Source organism: Anomaloglossus baeobatrachus, chromosome 3 (assembly GCF_048569485.1).
Source record: "Anomaloglossus baeobatrachus isolate aAnoBae1 chromosome 3, aAnoBae1.hap1, whole genome shotgun sequence".
Lineage (NCBI taxonomy): Eukaryota > Metazoa > Chordata > Amphibia > Anura > Aromobatidae > Anomaloglossus > Anomaloglossus baeobatrachus.
Window position 1 is genome coordinate 480,244,625 of NC_134355.1, and position 18,721 is coordinate 480,263,345.

Genomic DNA, 18,721 nt, shown 5'->3' on the forward strand with positions numbered 1-18,721 from the left:
CCACAGGTAAGATTAATTATTCATTAAACAGGAGTCCAGCAGAAAGCTAACTATAAAAGAGCATTACGTAGCAAAGAAAACACAATTAATTTCACGCTGCCCATAATGCACCACACGGTAGGGGCATATCATAATACCTGAGAAAGAAAACATTTTTTTTAAACATGCATGGTGATGGCTAATACCTAAAGGGGAGCTTTTGTTGATGAGAAGAGTAAGGCTATGTGCGCACTTTGCATCGAGGTAGTTGCAGTTCTAAATGCGTCCCCTGGCAGAAATTGTCTTTGTCAAATGTGGTTTTGACCACAAAAACGCTATAAATAGGGAGCGTGGTTTGAGTGCATCCAAAATAACTAATTTAATTAAAATTATAACTATATTTTAATATTTATGCATAAAATAAGGTTAATTTATGGATTTTCATTAATTTAATTGTCGGACTCTGTGTGTGAGTGTGTGTGTGTGAGTGTGTGTGTGAGTGTGTGTGTGTGTGTGTGAGTGTGTGTGTGTGTGTGAGTGTGTGTGTGAGTGTGTGTGTGTGTGTGTGTGTGTGTGTGTGTAAAGGGACATATTATTCCCATATTATAAAGTCAAACACGCATGCATTTATTGTGGCAAAAAAGCATGTTTTCTTTATCAAAAACCATGTAAAATGCTGTGATTTTCATTGAGGTTGCGTTTTGAAAGTTCTCATTGACTCTAATGTTAGCAAAACATTGCCAAAATGGCAAAAACAATTGACATGCTGCTTCTTTAAACACTGAGTTTTTGCCAAATTTTCAGCAACTGAAATGCTGCGTTTTAAACAGCATTGTGCGCACAAAAAAATCCCAATTTCCCATAGACTTTGCTTGAAAATATAAACGCAAGCATTTTGGCATTAAAACACTGCAGTTCAAAAAGCTGCGGAAACGCATGAAAAAACGCAAAGTTTGCACATAGCCTTAAAGAAAATTTACATGCAAGCTCACTGCAGTTAGCTAAAGAAGTCAAACGTAAAACTGGGTGAATGCTTCCCGTGAATAATTAAGTGTATGCTGCAAAGTAATAGCATACAGCAGTGTTGTTCATGAAGGAAACTTTTCCTTAAGTTCATGCACAAAAAACCTTCTTACAATTTGCCATGGCCGATGCTCAATAATAAAAAGAGTACTGGGATTCTGTACACTGAAGTGATGAGATGAAAATAAATGTTCTTGGAACTGATGGTTTCAAAATTGTGTGACATATCAAAGGTGAGGAGTAAAAACAAAAATCCATGGTGACTACAGTGAAACATGGTGGTGGCACTGTCCTTATGTGGCTCTGCATGAGTGCTGCTGGTGTCAGGGAGCTATATTTCATTGTTGGTATCATGAATTCACATATGCTCTATATTGAAAAAGGAGATACTACCATCTTTCTGTGCCCTTGGTAGATATGTACTTTTCCAACATGGCAATGATCCATAAAACATATCTAAGGACACACATTTCTGATAAAGGACAAGGTAAAAATGATTCAGTGCCCAAATAAGTCTCCTAATCTGAACCAAACTGAAACACCTATGGGGAATACTGCAGAGACAAACTGAGCATCACTCTCCATCCAGCAGCCAGCTCCTATAAGAGGTCATTCTTAAAGAATGGAAACAGATGTTGCAGTTAGTGATGAGCGAGTACTAAAAAGCTCGGGTGCTCAAAGCTCGGGCCGAGCCTCCCAAGATACTCGTGTACTGGGCCCGAGCAACGAGCCCAATGTTATCCTATGGGAGACCCAAGTATTTTTGTGAAATGACCCCCCGGCAGCATGGAGAAACCCTAAAAATGTCACAAAAGTCTCAGAAGAGTGCTCAAATGACATGGCAACAGCATGGGGAAGACCCCTTGAAGCATTTATCACTGAAAAGTCACAGCTGTGAACAATTTTGTCCGCGTTTTACGCCATTTTTACGGACTCACCAGAAAACCTTCCAAAATGACCCCAAAATGATTTTTCATGGCGGAAATGTTAAGGGCACATACCCAATAGTGAGATAGAGCTGGTGTATGTTACTTTTTGAGATTAATACATGAAAGATTTTACGTGAAAACATTGTGTGGCACTCCGATGTCCCTGAGAAGAGACGTACATGAAGGCCTCTTGAGTCTAATGTGCCCATTTTGAGGAAGTGAGTCTTTGTAGTATTTTCCTTTTCCAGGGCAGTCCAAAATTGTGAGTTTCACCAATGCCCCTGCATACAGACGTGCAGGAGGGCCTGTAAACCTGAAGTGCCCATTGTAAGGAAGTGGGTCTATTGTAGTATAGCCCTTAGGCAGGGCAGCCAAAAATTTGGAGGCTCCACGTTGTCCCTGGATAGAGACGTGCATGAGGGCCTGTAAACCTGAAGTGCCCATTGTAAGGAAGTGGGTCTATTGTAGTATAGCCCTTAGGCAGGGCAGCCAAAAATTTGGAGGCTCCACATTGTCCCTGGATAGAGACGTGCATGAGGGCCTGTAAACCTGAAGTGCCCATTGTAAGGAAGTGGGTCTATTGTAGTATAGCCCTTAGGCAGGGCAGCCAAAAATTGGGAGGCTCCACGTTGTCCCTGGATAGAGACGTGCATGAGGGCCTGTAAACCTGAAGTGCCCATTGTAAGGAAGTGGGTCTATTGTAGTATAGCCCTTAGGCATGGCAGCCAAAAATTGGGAGGCTCCACGTTGTCCCTGGATAGAGACGTGCATGAGGGCCTGTAAACCTGAAGTGCCCATTGTCAGGAAGTGGGTGTATTATAGTATAGCCCTTAGGCAGGGCAGCCAAAAATTGGGAGGCTCCACGTTGTCCCTGGATAGAGACGTGCATGAGGGCCTGTAAACCTGAAGTGCCCATTGTAAGGAAGTGGGTGTATTGTAGTATAGCCCTTAGGCAGGGCAGCCAAAAATTGGGAGGCTCCACGTTGTCCCTGGATAGAGACGTGCATGAGGGCCTGTAAACCTGAAGTGCCCATTGTAAGGAAGTGGGTCTATTGTAGTATAGCCCTTAGGCAGGGCAGCCAAAAATTGGGAGGCTCCACGTTGTCCCTGGATAGAGACGTGCATGAGGGCCTGTAAACCTGAAGTGCCCATTGTAAGGAAGTGGGTCTATTGTAGTATAGCCCTTAGGCAGGGCAGCCAAAAATTTGGAGGCTCCACGTTGTCCCTGGATAGAGACGTGCATGAGGGCCTGTAAACCTGAAGTGCCCATTGTAAGGAAGTGGGTCTATTGTAGTATAGCCCTTAGGCAGGGCAGCCAAAAATTGGGAGGCTCCACGTTGTTTCTGGATAGAGACGTGCATGAGGGCCTGTAAACCTGAAGTGCCCATTGTAAGGAAGTGGGTCTATTGTAGTATAGCCCTTAGGCAGGGCAGCCAAAAATTGGGAGGCTCCACGTTGTCCCTGGATAGAGACGTGCATGAGGGCCTGTAAACCTGAAGTGCCCATTGTAAGGAAGTGGGTCTATTGTAGTATAGCCCTTAGGCAGGGCAGCCAAAAATTTGGAGGCTCCACGTTGTCCCTGGATAGAGACGTGCATGAGGGCCTGTAAACCTGAAGTGCCCATTGTAAGGAAGTGGGTCTATTGTAGTATAGCCCTTAGGCAGGGCAGCCAAAAATTTGGAGGCTCCACGTTGTCCCTGGATAGAGACGTGCATGAGGGCCTGTAAACCTGAAGTGCCCAATGTAAGGAAGTGGGTCTATTGTAGTATAGCCCTTAGGCAGGGCAGCCAAAAATTGGGAGGCTCCACGTTGTCCCTGGATAGAGACGTGCATGAGGGCCTGTAAACCTGAAGTGCCCATTGTAAGGAAGTGGGTCTATTGTAGTATAGCCCTTAGGCAGGGCAGCCAAAAATTGGGAGGCTCCACGTTGTCCCTGGATAGAGACGTGCATGAGGGCCTGTAAACCTGAAGTGCCCATTGTCAGGAAGTGGGTGTATTATAGTATAGCCCTTAGGCAGGGCAGCCAAAAATTGGGAGGCTCCACGTTGTCCCTGGATAGAGACGTGCATGAGGGCCTGTAAACCTGAAGTGCCCATTGTAAGGAAGTGGGTCTATTGTAGTATAGCCCTTAGGCAGGGCAGCCAAAAATTGGGAGGCTCCACGTTGTCCCTGGATAGAGACGTGCATGAGGGCCTGTAAACCTGAAGTGCCCATTGTAAGGAAGTGGGTCTATTGTAGTATAGCCCTTAGGCAGGGCAGCCAAAAATTGGGAGGCTCCACATTGTCCCTGGATAGAGACGTGCATGATGGCCTGTAAACCTGAAGTGCCCATTGTAAGGAAGTGGGTCTATTGTAGTATAGCCCTTAGGCAGGGCAGCCAAAAATTGGGAGGCTCCACGTTGTCCCTGGATAGAGACGTGCATGAGGGCCTGTAAACCTGAAGTGCCCATTGTAAGGAAGTGGGTCTATTGTAGTATAGCCCTTAGGCAGGGCAGCCAAAAATTGGGAGGCTCCACGTTGTCCCTGGATAGAGACGTGCATGAGGGCCTGTAAACCTGAAGTGCCCATTGTAAGGAAGTGGGTCTATTGTAGTATAGCCCTTAGGCAGGGCAGCCAAAAATTGGGAGGCTCCACGTTGTCCCTGGATAGAGACGTGCATGAGGGCCTGTAAACCTGAAGTGCCCATTGTCAGGAAGTGGGTGTATTATAGTATAGCCCTTAGGCAGGGCAGCCAAAAATTGGGAGGCTCCACGTTGTCCCTGGATAGAGACGTGCATGAGGGCCTGTAAACCTGAAGTGCCCATTGTAAGGAAGTGGGTCTATTGTAGTATAGCCCTTAGGCAGGGCAGCCAAAAATTGGGAGGCTCCACGTTGTCCCTGGATAGAGACGTGCATGAGGGCCTGTAAACCTGAAGTGCCCATTGTAAGGAAGTGGGTCTATTGTAGTATAGCCCTTAGGCAGGGCAGCCAAAAATTGGGAGGCTCCACGTTGTCCCTGGATAGAGACGTGCATGAGGGCCTGTAAACCTGAAGTGCCCATTGTCAGGAAGTGGGTGTATTATAGTATAGCCCTTAGGCAGGGCAGCCAAAAATTGGGAGGCTCCACGTTGTCCCTGGATAGAGACCTGTTAGGTTCTTAGTGCCTCCGTGCTTGCATTTAAAAACCGCACGTGTGTGCCTGTTGGTAGCAGCTTTCCGCTGCATTTGTGTGAGTTTTGCAAAAACTTGGATATAACGCACAAGTCTAGTGAATACACATCAGCACAGCATTGCAAAATGCGCAAGGGCGTTGTCAACGAACAAGGAAGTGGACGTTATGGTGGTGCAGGCAGAGACCGAGGTTGTGTGCAAGCTCTAATTTCGCCACAACAAAGGGCCACATCTAGTCGCTCGCACGTCCTGTCCCAAATTTTTGGGGACCGCAGCAGTACACCGCTCTTGAACCAAGACCAGTGTCAACAGGTTGTTAGTTGGATAGCGGATAATGCTTCCAGTCAGATTGGCACCACCACAAACACTCTGTCTTCCACACGGTCAAGTGTCAGTAGCCGTGATACTGCACCGCACATTTCAGAACCTGATCCTCCTTCCTACCACCAGGCCGAGTACACGTCCACGGACATTACTGATCCCACACTTGGACACTCGGAAGAGCTGTTCGTTCATGTTTCCATTCACAAATTCTGGCCTCTCGCCAGCTCCTGTTGAAGTGGGCCATGACGAGATTGTATGTACAGATGCCCAAATATTTGAGCAGCCACGTTCTCACGAAGTTGGCAACGTGTCTCAACAAGGGGTGGACGATGATGAGACACAATTGTCAGGAAGTCAGGAGGAGGAGCAGGGTGCGGAAGAGGAAGACGACGTGGTGGATGATCCAGTAACTGACCCAACCTGGCAGGAGGATATGCAGAGCGAGGACAGCAGTGCACAGGGGGAGGGAGGCGTAGCATCCCAACAGGCAGTAAGAAGCAGAGTGGTGGCCCCAGGCAGACGTCAGGCAACTGTTCCCTGGAACAACACGACACAAGGTGCCTGTACAAATGTTAGGTCTTCCCGAGTCTGGCTGTAATACTATTGTATGTATTGAGGATTTCGATTGCGTTAGGGCAATGACAACCAGAGACGAGTTCTTGGTGCAAGACGTTTATAATATGCAACCAGCAAATATGTACATAAACGGAACAAAAACACAGTAGAACATAAATACAGGAAATACCTTCCAGGGACGGAGCGAAAGGGAATTCCCGGGACCGCGCACCGGACTCCCACAGGGAGACCACCAAGAGCGAACCCCTATACAGGGACTGTCTGTCAATCACCCCAGAAGCCCTAAATGCGCAGCAGCCGGGACACAAAAGGGCAATAGGTAAGTCCAAAAATGTCCGTACGTGATGTGAGTCCAGAGTGGTATTAAACGGAAGGAACCGGGCAGAAGTGCCGACCAAAGACGGCAAACGGAGTCCGGGCACAGCTAGATGATACCAGATGAAGTCCAGAGTCGGTGTCGGTTGTTTTCCAAGAGGATCCGAATAACAATCAGGAACCAAAAGCAGCAGGGCAGGAGCACACAGGAAGCAGTATACTCAGGCACTGGACTAAGCTTTAGGGGCGGCTTTTAAACAGATGGACAGGAAGTAGGGCAACAGAACAGAAAACTCCATGTTAACAAAGGGCAAGCTCTTTCAAAAGAAAACTGGAAAACCCGGAACTCTGACACTGGCAGTTTTTTAAGTTGGCTCCAGATGATTATAAAAAGGCCATTTGCAACACCTGCCATGCCAGCATCAGCAGGGGTACCAAAACTAGCAGCCTGACCACCACCAGCATGATCAGGCACATGTCAGCCAAGCACCCGACTTTGTGGGAAGTACAACAGAGTCGAGGAGCAGTGCTTGCTGATGTCACTGCTACGTCTTCGCTGGTTGTGCATGCGAGCCAATCCCCTGTCCATGCTGCCTGCGAACAAGCCTCCTCCGGCCATGCACCTGCAGTTACCCACGCAGAAATAACACCATCATCAAGCACGTCCTTGTCCCAGCGCAGCGTTCAGTTATCCATTCAGCAAACCTTTGAACGCAGGTGCAAATACACTGCCAACGCCCCACATGCCACACTTCTAAATGCTAACTTTTCGCGACTGCTTGCGCTGGAAATGTTGCCTTTTAGGCTGGTTGAGACAGAAGCATTCCGCGACCTGATGGTGGCAGCTGTCCCACGTTACTCGGTCCACAGCCGCCACTATTTCTCCCGGTGTGCCGTCCCCGCATTGCATAACCACGTGTCACAAAACATCACACGTGCCCTGAACAACGCTGTTTCAGCCAAAGTCCATCTAACCACAGACACGTGGACAAGTGCATGTGGGCAAGGCCGCTACATCTCGTTGACGTCACACTGGGTTAATATTGTGCAAGCTGGGACCCAGTCTGAGCGAGGGACGGAACACGTCCTTCACACACCAAGTTTTGCAGGCCCTACCTCAGTCAGGGTTTCACACACACTCTACAGCTCCGGAATGTCATGCTCCTCAGCCTCCTCCTCCTCCTGCGCATCCTGATCCACTTTACCCTCCACACCAGTCCCAAGCTGGAAGTGTCGCGGGCGGAGGAGGGGACGGTGCGCTCTCCCACTGCTCGGGTCCGGCTGACGCTGCTCTACGGCTGCTGCTGCTCGTTGGCTCGAGCGATGGCCGGATCCCGGGGACTCGAGTGGCGCTACTCGCCCGTGAGTGAAAAGGGGTGGTTTGGGTTTTGGGGATATTGTCCGTGACGCCACCCACGGTTGTGGTGATTGTGTGGACACCACCGCTGCTCTGGACGGGGATCCCGGGAGCCTGTGACAGGGAGCAGCTTTGTTGTTATTTCTCCCCTCCGTGGGTAGGGGGGTTGGTTGTCCCGGGGCCTGGTGATGGGGTAGAGATGGATGACAGGCGGGTTGCGGGGCCTGATGAGGTGCAGGGTCGCAGGGGCAGCGCTGTGCCGCACGGCACGGAGGTACTCACTCAGCCCAATGATGATGACACAGTTCACGGTAAAACAAGTGGCTGGATGGACGGGTCCCTCGGACGGCTGCGGTTGTTCCTCCCTGCAGGTTAGTGATGACTGTCTCTCCCTGCACCTAAGTTAAGTGTTGGTAGTGATGGTTTCCCAACGGTAACCCGCTCCCCGACCTGGATATGGGCCGGAGGAGCCCCTTTTGCCCACAGGCGCTGGCCCTGGGAGACGGTTGCCATTGGCGGTGGCGGTGTCTCCCCTTCACGGTTGGACGGTTGCCTTCTATCTGGACTTGGCTGTTTGGAAACCCTGAGGTCCCCTTCACTAACGGATTTGGCAAATTCACGGCGACACCAAGCCTTGCCGGGATCCGAAAGTCCTCTGCCAATGGTGCTGGCTTCTCTTTGTATACCGGTCCGGTACGGCCGGGTCACCACCCGTCCACGGTCCTTACGGCAGACTCCAATCGGCCTCCACTGCAGACGGTCACCACATCCTGCCAACCTTGCTGTCCTGTCCGGGCCACACACCCGGACCAACTTCAGGCTCTTTGCTGTCACTTTTCTCCTCTCTACTACTTTCCTCCTTCCACTTCCTTAGCTTAACTCTCACTGCCTGTGTTTTCCCTCCTCCTCGGTGGGTGGAGACCAACCGCCTGGCTCCACACCCTGGTGTGGACAACAGCCACTGGGGAAGGCAACAAGGATTTTGTGTTTTGACTAAGATATGCCTGCAGGGAGTGTGGGGTGTTTAAGTGTTGTGCTCTGTGGCCCCTGGCTTGTCCAGGGCGACACAGAAGCACTGCAGCACTGCCTCGGCGAAGCGGCAACAGGCAGTGCTGAAGCTAATCTGCATAGGTGACAAACCCCACAATGCAGAAGAGGTGTGGACAGCTCTGAAACAGCAGGCAGATCACTGGCTCACAACTCTGAACCTAAAGCCAGGAAAGGTCGTGTGTGACAATGGCCGGAACCTGGTGGCGGCTTTGAGGCGAGGCCAGCTGACACATGTTCCATGCGTGGCCCATGTGCTCAACCTCGTGGTTCAGCGGTTTCTAAAGTCATACTCAGAGCTGTCTGATCTGCTGGTAAAAGTTCGCCGCCTGTCTGCACATTTTCGAAAGTCACCTACTGCTTCAGCCGGCCTTGCCGGCTTAAGACGCCGTTTGCATCTTCCGGCACACAGACTGGTGTGTGATGTCCCCACGCGTTGGAATTCAACTCTGCACAAGTTGGTCAGGATATGTGAGCAGAAGAGGGCAGTTGTTGAGTACCTGCATCACCTAAGCCGTCGGGAAATGGGTCAAACTCCACACATAACACCTGAGGAATGGAGATGGATGTCCGACCTATGCACCATCCGCCAAAACTTTGAGGACTCCACCAAGATGGTGAGCGGCGATGACGACATTATTAGCGTCACCATACCGCTTCTCTGCCTTCTAAAATGGTCTCTGCTCAAAAAACAACCATGATGCATTGCAGGCGGAGCGCGATGAGTTTGAGCAAGAAACAGTAGTGGGTGTGGGTGATAACACACAGCCCAGCCTCGTCTCATCACAACGTGCAGTGGAGGACTATGACAAGGAGGAGGATGAAGACATGGAGCAACTCTCTGGCCAAATTGAGGATATGACATGCAGTCATATCCTCGGTTCAGCGTGGCTGGCCAGAGGACAGGGTAGATGATGAGGAGGAGGAGGAGGAGGACAGCATGTTCAGTCATCGTGTTGGTCAGGATACTGAAGTGATGGCTGTTAAGAGTCTGGCACACATGGCTGACTTTATGGTAAGCTGCCTGTCTCGTGACCCTCGCGTTAAGAACATCTTGGCCGACAATCATTACTGGTTGGTAACACTGTTAGACCCACGCTAAAAGGAGAACTTTATGTCTCTTATTCCCGAGGCGGAGAGGTCAGGCAAAATGCAGCAGTTCCAGAAGGCCATAGTCACGGAAGTAGGCAAAGCATTCCCCTCACAAAACGCTAGCGGCATAGGTCAGGAATCAGTGGACAACCAAGGCGTACAGCCGAGAGGGGCACAAGTCCAATCCGCCAGAGGTAGGGGAACAGTCTTTAAGATGTGGGACAGTTTTCTCAGCCCCTCACATACCACAGCCCCTGAGGTGAGGGGTAGTGCCACAAGAAATCCTAAGTTTGGCCAGATGCTCAAGGAGTACCTTGCAGATCAAACAACTGTACTCCGACATTCCTCTGTGCCTTACAATTAATGTGTATCCAAGCTGGACACGTGGCATGAATTGGCTCTCTACGCCTTGGAAGTCCTGGCCTGCCCTGCCGCTAGCGTTTTGTCAGAGCGTGTTTTTAGTGCCGCAGGTGGAATCATTACAGATAAACGCACCCGCCTGTCAACTGTAAATGCTGACAGGCTGACTCTGATCAAGATGAACAAGGGTTGGATTTGGCCAGACTTCACCACACACCACCAGCAAATGACAGCGTAATTTAAAGTTTGTAACGGGAATTTGCCATGTACCTCCACTCACCCATGTTAACACACTTCTGGACTTTGGCTAATCGCTGGACTGCTCCTCCTTCTCCTCATGCGCCATCATGGTGACCGTTACAATAGTTAAGCCGTTGTTTCAGGTATACCCCCAGTGGTAAATTTTTTCGCCCATTCTTTCTGAATGGGCATTACAACGACAGGAGACCCGCTCCTTTGCAATGGGAACAATGTTTTGAGGCCCTCATGCACATCTCTATCCAGGGACAATGTGGAGCCTCCAAATTTTTAGCTGCCCTGCCTTACGGGCTATACTACAATAGACCCACTTCCTTACAATGGGCACTTCATGTTTACAGGCCATCATGCACGTCTCTATCCAGGGACAATATGGAGCCTGACGCTGCCACCGACTGCCACACACGTGCTGTTTTTAAATGCAAGCACGGACGCAATAAGAACCTAACAGGTTTTTAGGAGCGACAATTACTGAGAAGTCTGACACTATCAGACACTGCTGACTGACGTGTATTATACACTAGACTTGTGCGTTATATAATAGTTTGTGCAAAACGTGCACCTGTACGCTGCCACCGACTGCCACACACGTGCTGTTTTTAAATGCAAGCACGGACGCAATAAGAACCTAACTGGTTTTTAGGAGCGACAATTACTGAGAAGTCTGACACTATCAGACACTGCTGACTGACGTGTATTATACACTAGACTTGTGCGTTATATAATAGTTTGTGCAAAACGTGCACCTGTACGCTGCCACCGACAGACACACACGTGCTGTTTTTAAATGCAAGCACGGACGCAATAAGAACCTAACTGGTTTTTAGGAGCGACAATTACTGAGAAGTCTGATACTATCAGACACTGCTGACTGACGTGTATTATACACTAGACTTGTGCGTTATATAATAGTTTGTGCAAAACGTGCACCTGTACGCTGCCACCGACTGCCACACACGTGCTGTTTTTAAATGCAAGCACGGACGCAATAAGAACCTAACTGGTTTTTAGGAGTGACAATTACTGAGAAGTCTGACACTATCAGACACTGCTGACTGACGTGTATTATACACTAGACTTGTGCGTTATATAATAGTTTGTGCAAAACGTGCACCTGTACGCTGCCACCGACAGACACACACGTGCTGTTTTTAAATGCAAGCACGGACGCAATAAGAACCTAACTGGTTTTTAGGAGCGACAATTACTGAGAAGTCTGACACTATCAGACACTGCTGACTGACGTGTATTATACACTAGACTTGTGCGTTATATAATAGTTTGTGCAAAACGTGCACCTGTACGCTGCCACCGACTGCCACACACGTGCTGTTTTTAAATGCAAGCACGGACGCAATAAGAACCTAACAGGTTTTTAGGAGCGACAATTACTGAGAAGTCTGACACTATCAGACACTGCTGACTGACGTGTATTATACACTAGACTTGTGCGTTATATAATAGTTTGTGCAAAACGTGCACCTGTACGCTGCCACCGACTGCCACACACGTGCTGTTTTTAAATGCAAGCACGGACGCAATAAGAACCTAACTGGTTTTTAGGAGCGACAATTACTGAGAAGTCTGACACTATCAGACACTGCTGACTGACGTGTATTATACACTAGACTTGTGCGTTATATAATAGTTTGTACAAAACGTGCACCTGTACGCTGCCACCGACTGCCACACACGTGCTGTTTTTAAATGCAAGCACGGACGCAATAAGAACCTAACTGGTTTTTAGGAGCGACAATTACTGAGAAGTCTGACACTATCTGGACTGTTTTAGACTGTGTACACCAGCCCCAGATATGATGAAGGCTGGTATACGGTCACCACTAGGAATGGCTATATACCCTGCCTGCCTGCCTGCCTGTATACTGCTACAATAGTCCTGACAAGGACTCTTCTGGTCACTAGCCTGTATTCCGACCTGGCTATACCCTGCCTGTATATAGCAACAATAGTCCTGAGAAGGACTCTGCTACTGTACTCCGACCTGGCTATACCCTGCCTGCCTGTATACAACTAGAATAGTCCTGAGAAGGACTTCTGGTCACACTGTTTGCAGCCCTGCTCCGGAACTAACTATAAAGGGCCGCAAAGCTTTCCCTGAATCAGCGACACTCTCCCTGCACTGACTGTCTGGATAGCTGTGAGCAGAGCACAGCGCGCCGGCCGGTATAAAGGCTCGGTCACGCTGTGCAGGCCGGCCAATCACTGCAATTCCACAACTAACAGGGCTGTGGCATTGCAGTGGTCTGCCAGCCAATCCCTGCATGAGGGCTGGCTCTCAAAAGAGCGCCAACATGCAGAAATGAAGACCACGAGTACAGCACGAGTATCGCGAGATTACTCGGTCCCCGCCGAGCAGCCCGAGTATGTTGCCAACTTGTTGATTCCATGCCTAGAAGACTAGGTGCTAGCTCCAAAAAATGTAGGTCATACAAAATACTAGATATTGTAGTTATTGATGTGTGGTATATTCATTTTTGTATTAACTAATTTGCATAAAACTAAAGATTTTTGTAAAGAAAGTTATGTCAGTAACCTTACTTTTATGGTATGGAATAAATAAATGTTCCAAAAAGTTCAGTCTTGACAAAATATTGGATATTATATGTAAACATCCATTTTTCACACAAGTCCTCAAAGAAGATAACCAAATGGTCCAAAAACATTAGAAGTATACTTGTATGCACATATTCAATAACAGACAGATAAATAGATATACATTCATTCTATCTCACTTTTGCATATATATTACTGATATATACATTTAAAAAAGAAATTTTACTTACCCAGTTTTAGCAAAGTTTGTCCAATATGTCATTACTACCGCACTTAACATAACATCATTTTTGGAGAAATTGCATGGGAATAGTTCTGTAGGTCCAATCATGGGAATTCCAAATACATAAGGAACCTCATCCCCATGGGATGCGTCTGCCCAAGCAGGCACTTGATCTGATTGGCAATGATGGTAAAAGGCATAAAAATATGTAGGAGAACCAAAGGTTGAGTGCAAGTCTGCAGTTGCAACTGCTGGTGCAACCCACTGATGGTCAGTGAATAATGCCAGCAACGTTTTCCTTCTTGTTTCAGGATTGTGTCGATCTGCCCAATCAGTATACATAAATTTGATTGTTTCCCTCATTATATCTTTTCCTTCAGTATATCCATATAAGTTATCAACAAAATTGGAAACTGCAAAGTCGAAGTCACTTGCAGAGATGCCATCCTCATGGTCTACAATACTTTCTACGAATTTAAGTCCTTCTCCTTGATTTACACCCAACATGATATCATAATTTAAAAATTCGCCTTGTTCCATTAGGATCTGAGGATCATCAGGTATTACATCACCATCTATCACTGGTCCAAAGGCTATGTGATACCTTGCTGGCTGTATGTCTTGGTCCACAAGTTCTCTGTAAGGCTTTTTCTGTAGACATTCTACAAGTTCTACGGTGTCAGTCATGTTGCATCCAACTTTAGTTGCTAAAATCCGGGCATATTTGGCAGGCTGGAAACTAACTGCCCAACTAGACAAGGCAGTTCCACTTTGTGCAATCGCCCTTTGAAAGAGACCTGTGTCCAAAACAAATGAAATAATTAATAATACAATAAAAAAATATTTGCAACACACCTACAGTTGATTCATGCCATGTCAGACAGCAAACAGGGATCTTACATGCTATAGTGATGTATAGACACACAAACACACACATATATATATATATATATATATATATATATATATATATATATATATATATATATATATACATATACATATATATTTATGTACAGACTAACATGCAATGTGAAAACAATCAATACAAATAAATAGAATTTAAAACAAAACTATTACATGTAAATACATCTATAACACTCTCATGCAAAACTAAATATTGTTTTCTGTATGTTAGAGTAAAAAAAACATAGTATGAAAAAAAAATTCCCTAATGTACTGTGTATCACATATCTGCATATGTGATAAGAAAACTATTTAAAAATAGTTTATCACTTTCATATAAGTATTACGGTAGTAGTATTTTTGTATCTCAATTAAAAGAGATAGCATACAAAGTTTGAAGTCACTTTATTTCCATGTAACAATTCTACTGACTGTGCTCAAAAATGTATGTTGTCCTAAAAGGGTCGCGAGACTCGCGAATAATGTGGTCCTATAAGGGAAATTCCTGCACTTGTCCTTGTCCAGCCCTACCAAATTATTTGGCTTTAGGCTGAATGTCCATGGAGAGTTTTTTATGTTTTTGAGGCTGCATATTTTCGCTGCTTTCAATAAGCAGCATCTTACAGTCTTAGGCTCTGTGCGCATTAGGCGGATTTTGCCGCAGATTTCCCGCGGATTTGCTGCATGTTTCGCAGCAGAAAATGTTCATAACCTTTCTGCAGTGATTCACCGGCAAAACCTATGGGAAAAAAAATGCTGTGCGCACTAGGCTGATTTTGACAGCTACAGGGTTTGCTGCGGGATTCCCACAGCAAAAAGAATTGCATGTCACTTCTTTTCCACAGGTAGCTGCGGTAATTCACTAATGTAATTGTGAAATTCTGCAACGAACAATCTGCGGAAAAAACGCACCAAATCCGCAACAAAACGCATGTGGATTTCGGTGCAGTGTTTTTTTTGCGTTTTTTTTCCGCGGGTGCGGAAATCTTTCAGCGCCTGCAGAATTTTCTTCAGAAAATTCCATTTTCTAGTGCGCACAGGGCCTTACAGTTACAGCATGGAATTTATAGAAGTCTCATGCCCAACTGTGCTTCTTTTGTTCTCAGTATAAACTGACCTGCATTCCATGTTTCATATCTGCAACATATAAAGGTTTCTTGCTGGTAGGCTGACGTTTGTTTGCACATTTTCTCTATTACCTTGCTTTAAGTACAGTAAAACTGCAGCTAAAAACTGCAAGTGCATTTGTAGTGTGTTTCCAGGTCACAACGTACTAAAAACACATATGATAAGAACATGAAGTTTTGTCAAAACCAAATAGCAGGAAGTATATAAAACAATGCAGCTTTTTGAAAAACATGACATAGCAAAAAGAAACAAAAACTGCTGGGTCAAAAATGCAATAAAAACCATGTAAATAAACACTAGAAAAAATGTATGTAATAAGTACAGAAATGCTGCAGAAATTCTGCAATATCACTAAAAACTCATTGTGGGAATGTAGCTTTGTTACCGCAAAGAGTATTTGGTATGTTTTTATGTTGCATATTTTCTGCAGCATTTATGCAACAATTGCTTAAAATCGGTTGCTTACATTTTTAGTTGTGTTTTTAATGAGTTTTTAACATGTATTCCTATAATGTTTTTTCAGCTGTGGTTTGGTGGTTTTGCTATGTCATGTTTTAACCCCCTCACCACTCAGACTGTTTTCACCTTCCTGACCAGGTCAAATGTTACAAAGCTCAGAATAAAGCTGTATACGTTTCATAGTTAAAATGTGTTTTCAGCTAGCACCTGTCCACACCTATTGGATTTGCGGGTCAGTCTTTTTGTATATTTGTAGTGTATCTCTTTTTAATTGAGCACTCTGCCCTATAACCAGGCTGTGTTCACTCCCTTTTATAGCAGGAGTCTAGCTGCCCAGACATGGTGGTTTTAACCCAGACAGTAAAATTGTGCCCAGACATGAAGGTTTTTTACCGAGATAGTGGCATTTCAAGTTAGGTTCCCGGTATATAGAGATTACCTTGTCGTTGGTTATCGGGTTCACATGCATTGACCAATACATTAGCTAAATATCTCTTTTTTGAAATATTCCTACAGAAGTAATACAATACCAGAGTTCCCTTATTAATTGTTAGCATTTCAGTGTCCAACTGTATACGTGTCATAGTTATAAGGTGTTTTCATCTAGTACCTGTTCACACCTATTGGATGTGCAGGTCAGTCTTTTCGTATATTTCTAAAACTACTTTTAAGACACAATGCAAGGCACAGAAGGAAAGTAGCACCATATTGGAGGTCATATTTACTTGAAATACACCGTGTGCAGAATTATTAGGCAAATAAGTATTTTGATCACATGATACTTTTTATGCATGTTGTCCTACTCCAAGCTGTATAGGCTTAAGAGCCAACTACCAATTAAGTAAATCAGGTGATGTGCATCTCTGTAATGAAGAGGGGTGTGGTGTAATGCCATCAACACCCTATATAAGGTGCGCTTAATTATTAGGTAACTTCCTTTCCTTTGGCAAAATGGGTCATAAGTAGAGTTGAGCGCGGTTCGCGGTTCTCCAGTTCGCGGTTCGAGTGATTTTGGGGGCTGTTCTAGATCGAACTAGAACTCGAGCTTTTTGCTAAAGTTCGATAGTTCTAATTACGTTCGAGAATGGTTTCAGCAGCAAAAAGAAGGGCTTTTTACAGCTACAGTGTGCAGGAGCCATCGCTGGCAGCCTGCCAGAAGCTGGTAACCAAGATAAACATCGGTTATCCAAGCAAAGCGCTTTGGTTAGTAACCCGATATTTATCCTAGTTACATGAGCAGGAAGCCGACACTTCCCCGCTCAGCTCGCTCCGCCCCCTCCTGCAAGCGGCATGTACACATACATACACACATGCACACACACACACTCACAGTCACACTCACCTGTCCCCAGCCATGCAGTCCACGACACTAACGTCCACAGCGCCACATGATCCCACTAGGCTCCACCCAGTTCGCACTCCGCCGCCAGCACACATGGCTCCGCCCACCTAGCACACAGCACACATGGTCCCGCTAGGCTCCGCCCACCTGACACTCTGCACACATGGTCCCGCTAGGCTCCGCCCACCTGGCACTCTGCACACATTACCCAGCTAGGCTACGCCCACCTGGCACTCTGCACACATGGTCCCGCTAGGCTCCGCCCACCTGTCACTCTGCACACATAGTCCCGCTAGGCTCCGCCTACCTGGCACTCTGCGCATATGGTCCCGCTAGGCTCCGCCCACCTGTCACTCTGTACACATGGTCCCACTAGGCTCCGCCCACCTGGCACTCTGCACACATTACCCCGCTAGGCTCCGCCCACCTGGCACTCTGCACACATGATCCCGCTAGGCTCCGCCCACCTGTCACTCTGCACACATGGTCCCGCTAGGCTCCGCCTACCTGGCACTCTGCACACATGGTCCTGCTAGGCTCCGCCCACCTGGTACTCTGCATACATGGTCCCGCTAGGCTCCGCCCACCTGGCACTCTGCACACATGGTCCCGCTAGGCTCCGCCCACCTGACATTCTGCACACATGGTCCCGCTAGGCTCCGCCCACCTGGCACTCTGCACACATTACCCCGCTAGGCTCCACCCACCTGGCACTCTGCACACATGGTCCCGCTAGGGTCCGCCCACCTGGTACTCTGCACACATTAACCCGCTAGGCTCCGCCCACCTGGCACTCTGCACACATGGTCCCGCTAGGCTCCGCCCACCTGGCACTCTGCACACATGGTCCCGCTAGGCTCCGCCCACCTGTCACTCTGCACAAATTTCCCCGCTAGGCTCCACCTACCTGGCACTCTGCACACCTGCCACTCTGCACACATGGTCCCGCTAGGCTCCGCCCACCTGGCACTCTGCACACCTGGCACTCTGCACACATTACCCCGCTAGGCTCCGCCAACCTGGCACTCTGCACACCTGGCACTCTGCACACATGGTCCCGCTAGGCTCCGCCCACCTGGCACTCTGCACACCTGGCACTCTGCACACATTACTCCGCTAGGCTCCGCCCACCTGGCACTCTGCAAACCTGGCACTCTGCACACATTACCCCGCTAGGCTCCGCCCACCTGGAACTCTGCACACATGGTCCCGCTCGACTTACCTGCGGTGATGAAGTCCCGACCTCAGCGCTGTCACTGTCCTCCATGGCCGCCGCTTGTCACATCACCTTCTCTCGCTTCCGACCCGAGACTGACTACCGGTGACGTCACGGGCCTCTCGCGATACTTGGCTGTGAAGGTCATTGAACTCAGTGACAGGTGCTGTCAGCAATGCAGGAGATCAGCGCAGGTAATGTACCTCGCTGACAGCAGCACTTGTCATCCCCTGCAGTGACCTGGGCTGACCCATTGATGTTAGCTCAAGTCACTGCATTGCTCTCCCAGCCAATGGGGAACATCCTGTTCTTCATTGACTGGGACAGTGTGGATCGTCATGGCAACCCCCTGGATAACACCAGACCTATATTTGTTTTTCTTTCTAATAAATTGGTTAAAGAGGGAATGTATTGGGGAGTGTTTTTTCAAATAAAAATGTGTTTGTCGTCTATTTTTTTTTAT

At 47.5% G+C, this 18,721-nt stretch overlaps 1 protein-coding gene across 3 annotated transcripts in view; it reads right to left on the minus strand.

The window, feature by feature from the left end:
* NLGN1 (neuroligin 1) overlaps nucleotides 1–18,721 on the minus strand; it is a 763,952-nt gene that overhangs the window by 17,395 nt on the left and 727,836 nt on the right. For all 3 annotated transcript variants that reach the window (XM_075340613.1, XM_075340615.1, XM_075340614.1), the window contains one exon: nucleotides 13,215–14,004. In XM_075340613.1, coding sequence (XP_075196728.1) covers nucleotides 13,215–14,004 — 790 coding nt within the window. The remainder of the gene's footprint in view (nucleotides 1–13,214; nucleotides 14,005–18,721) is intronic.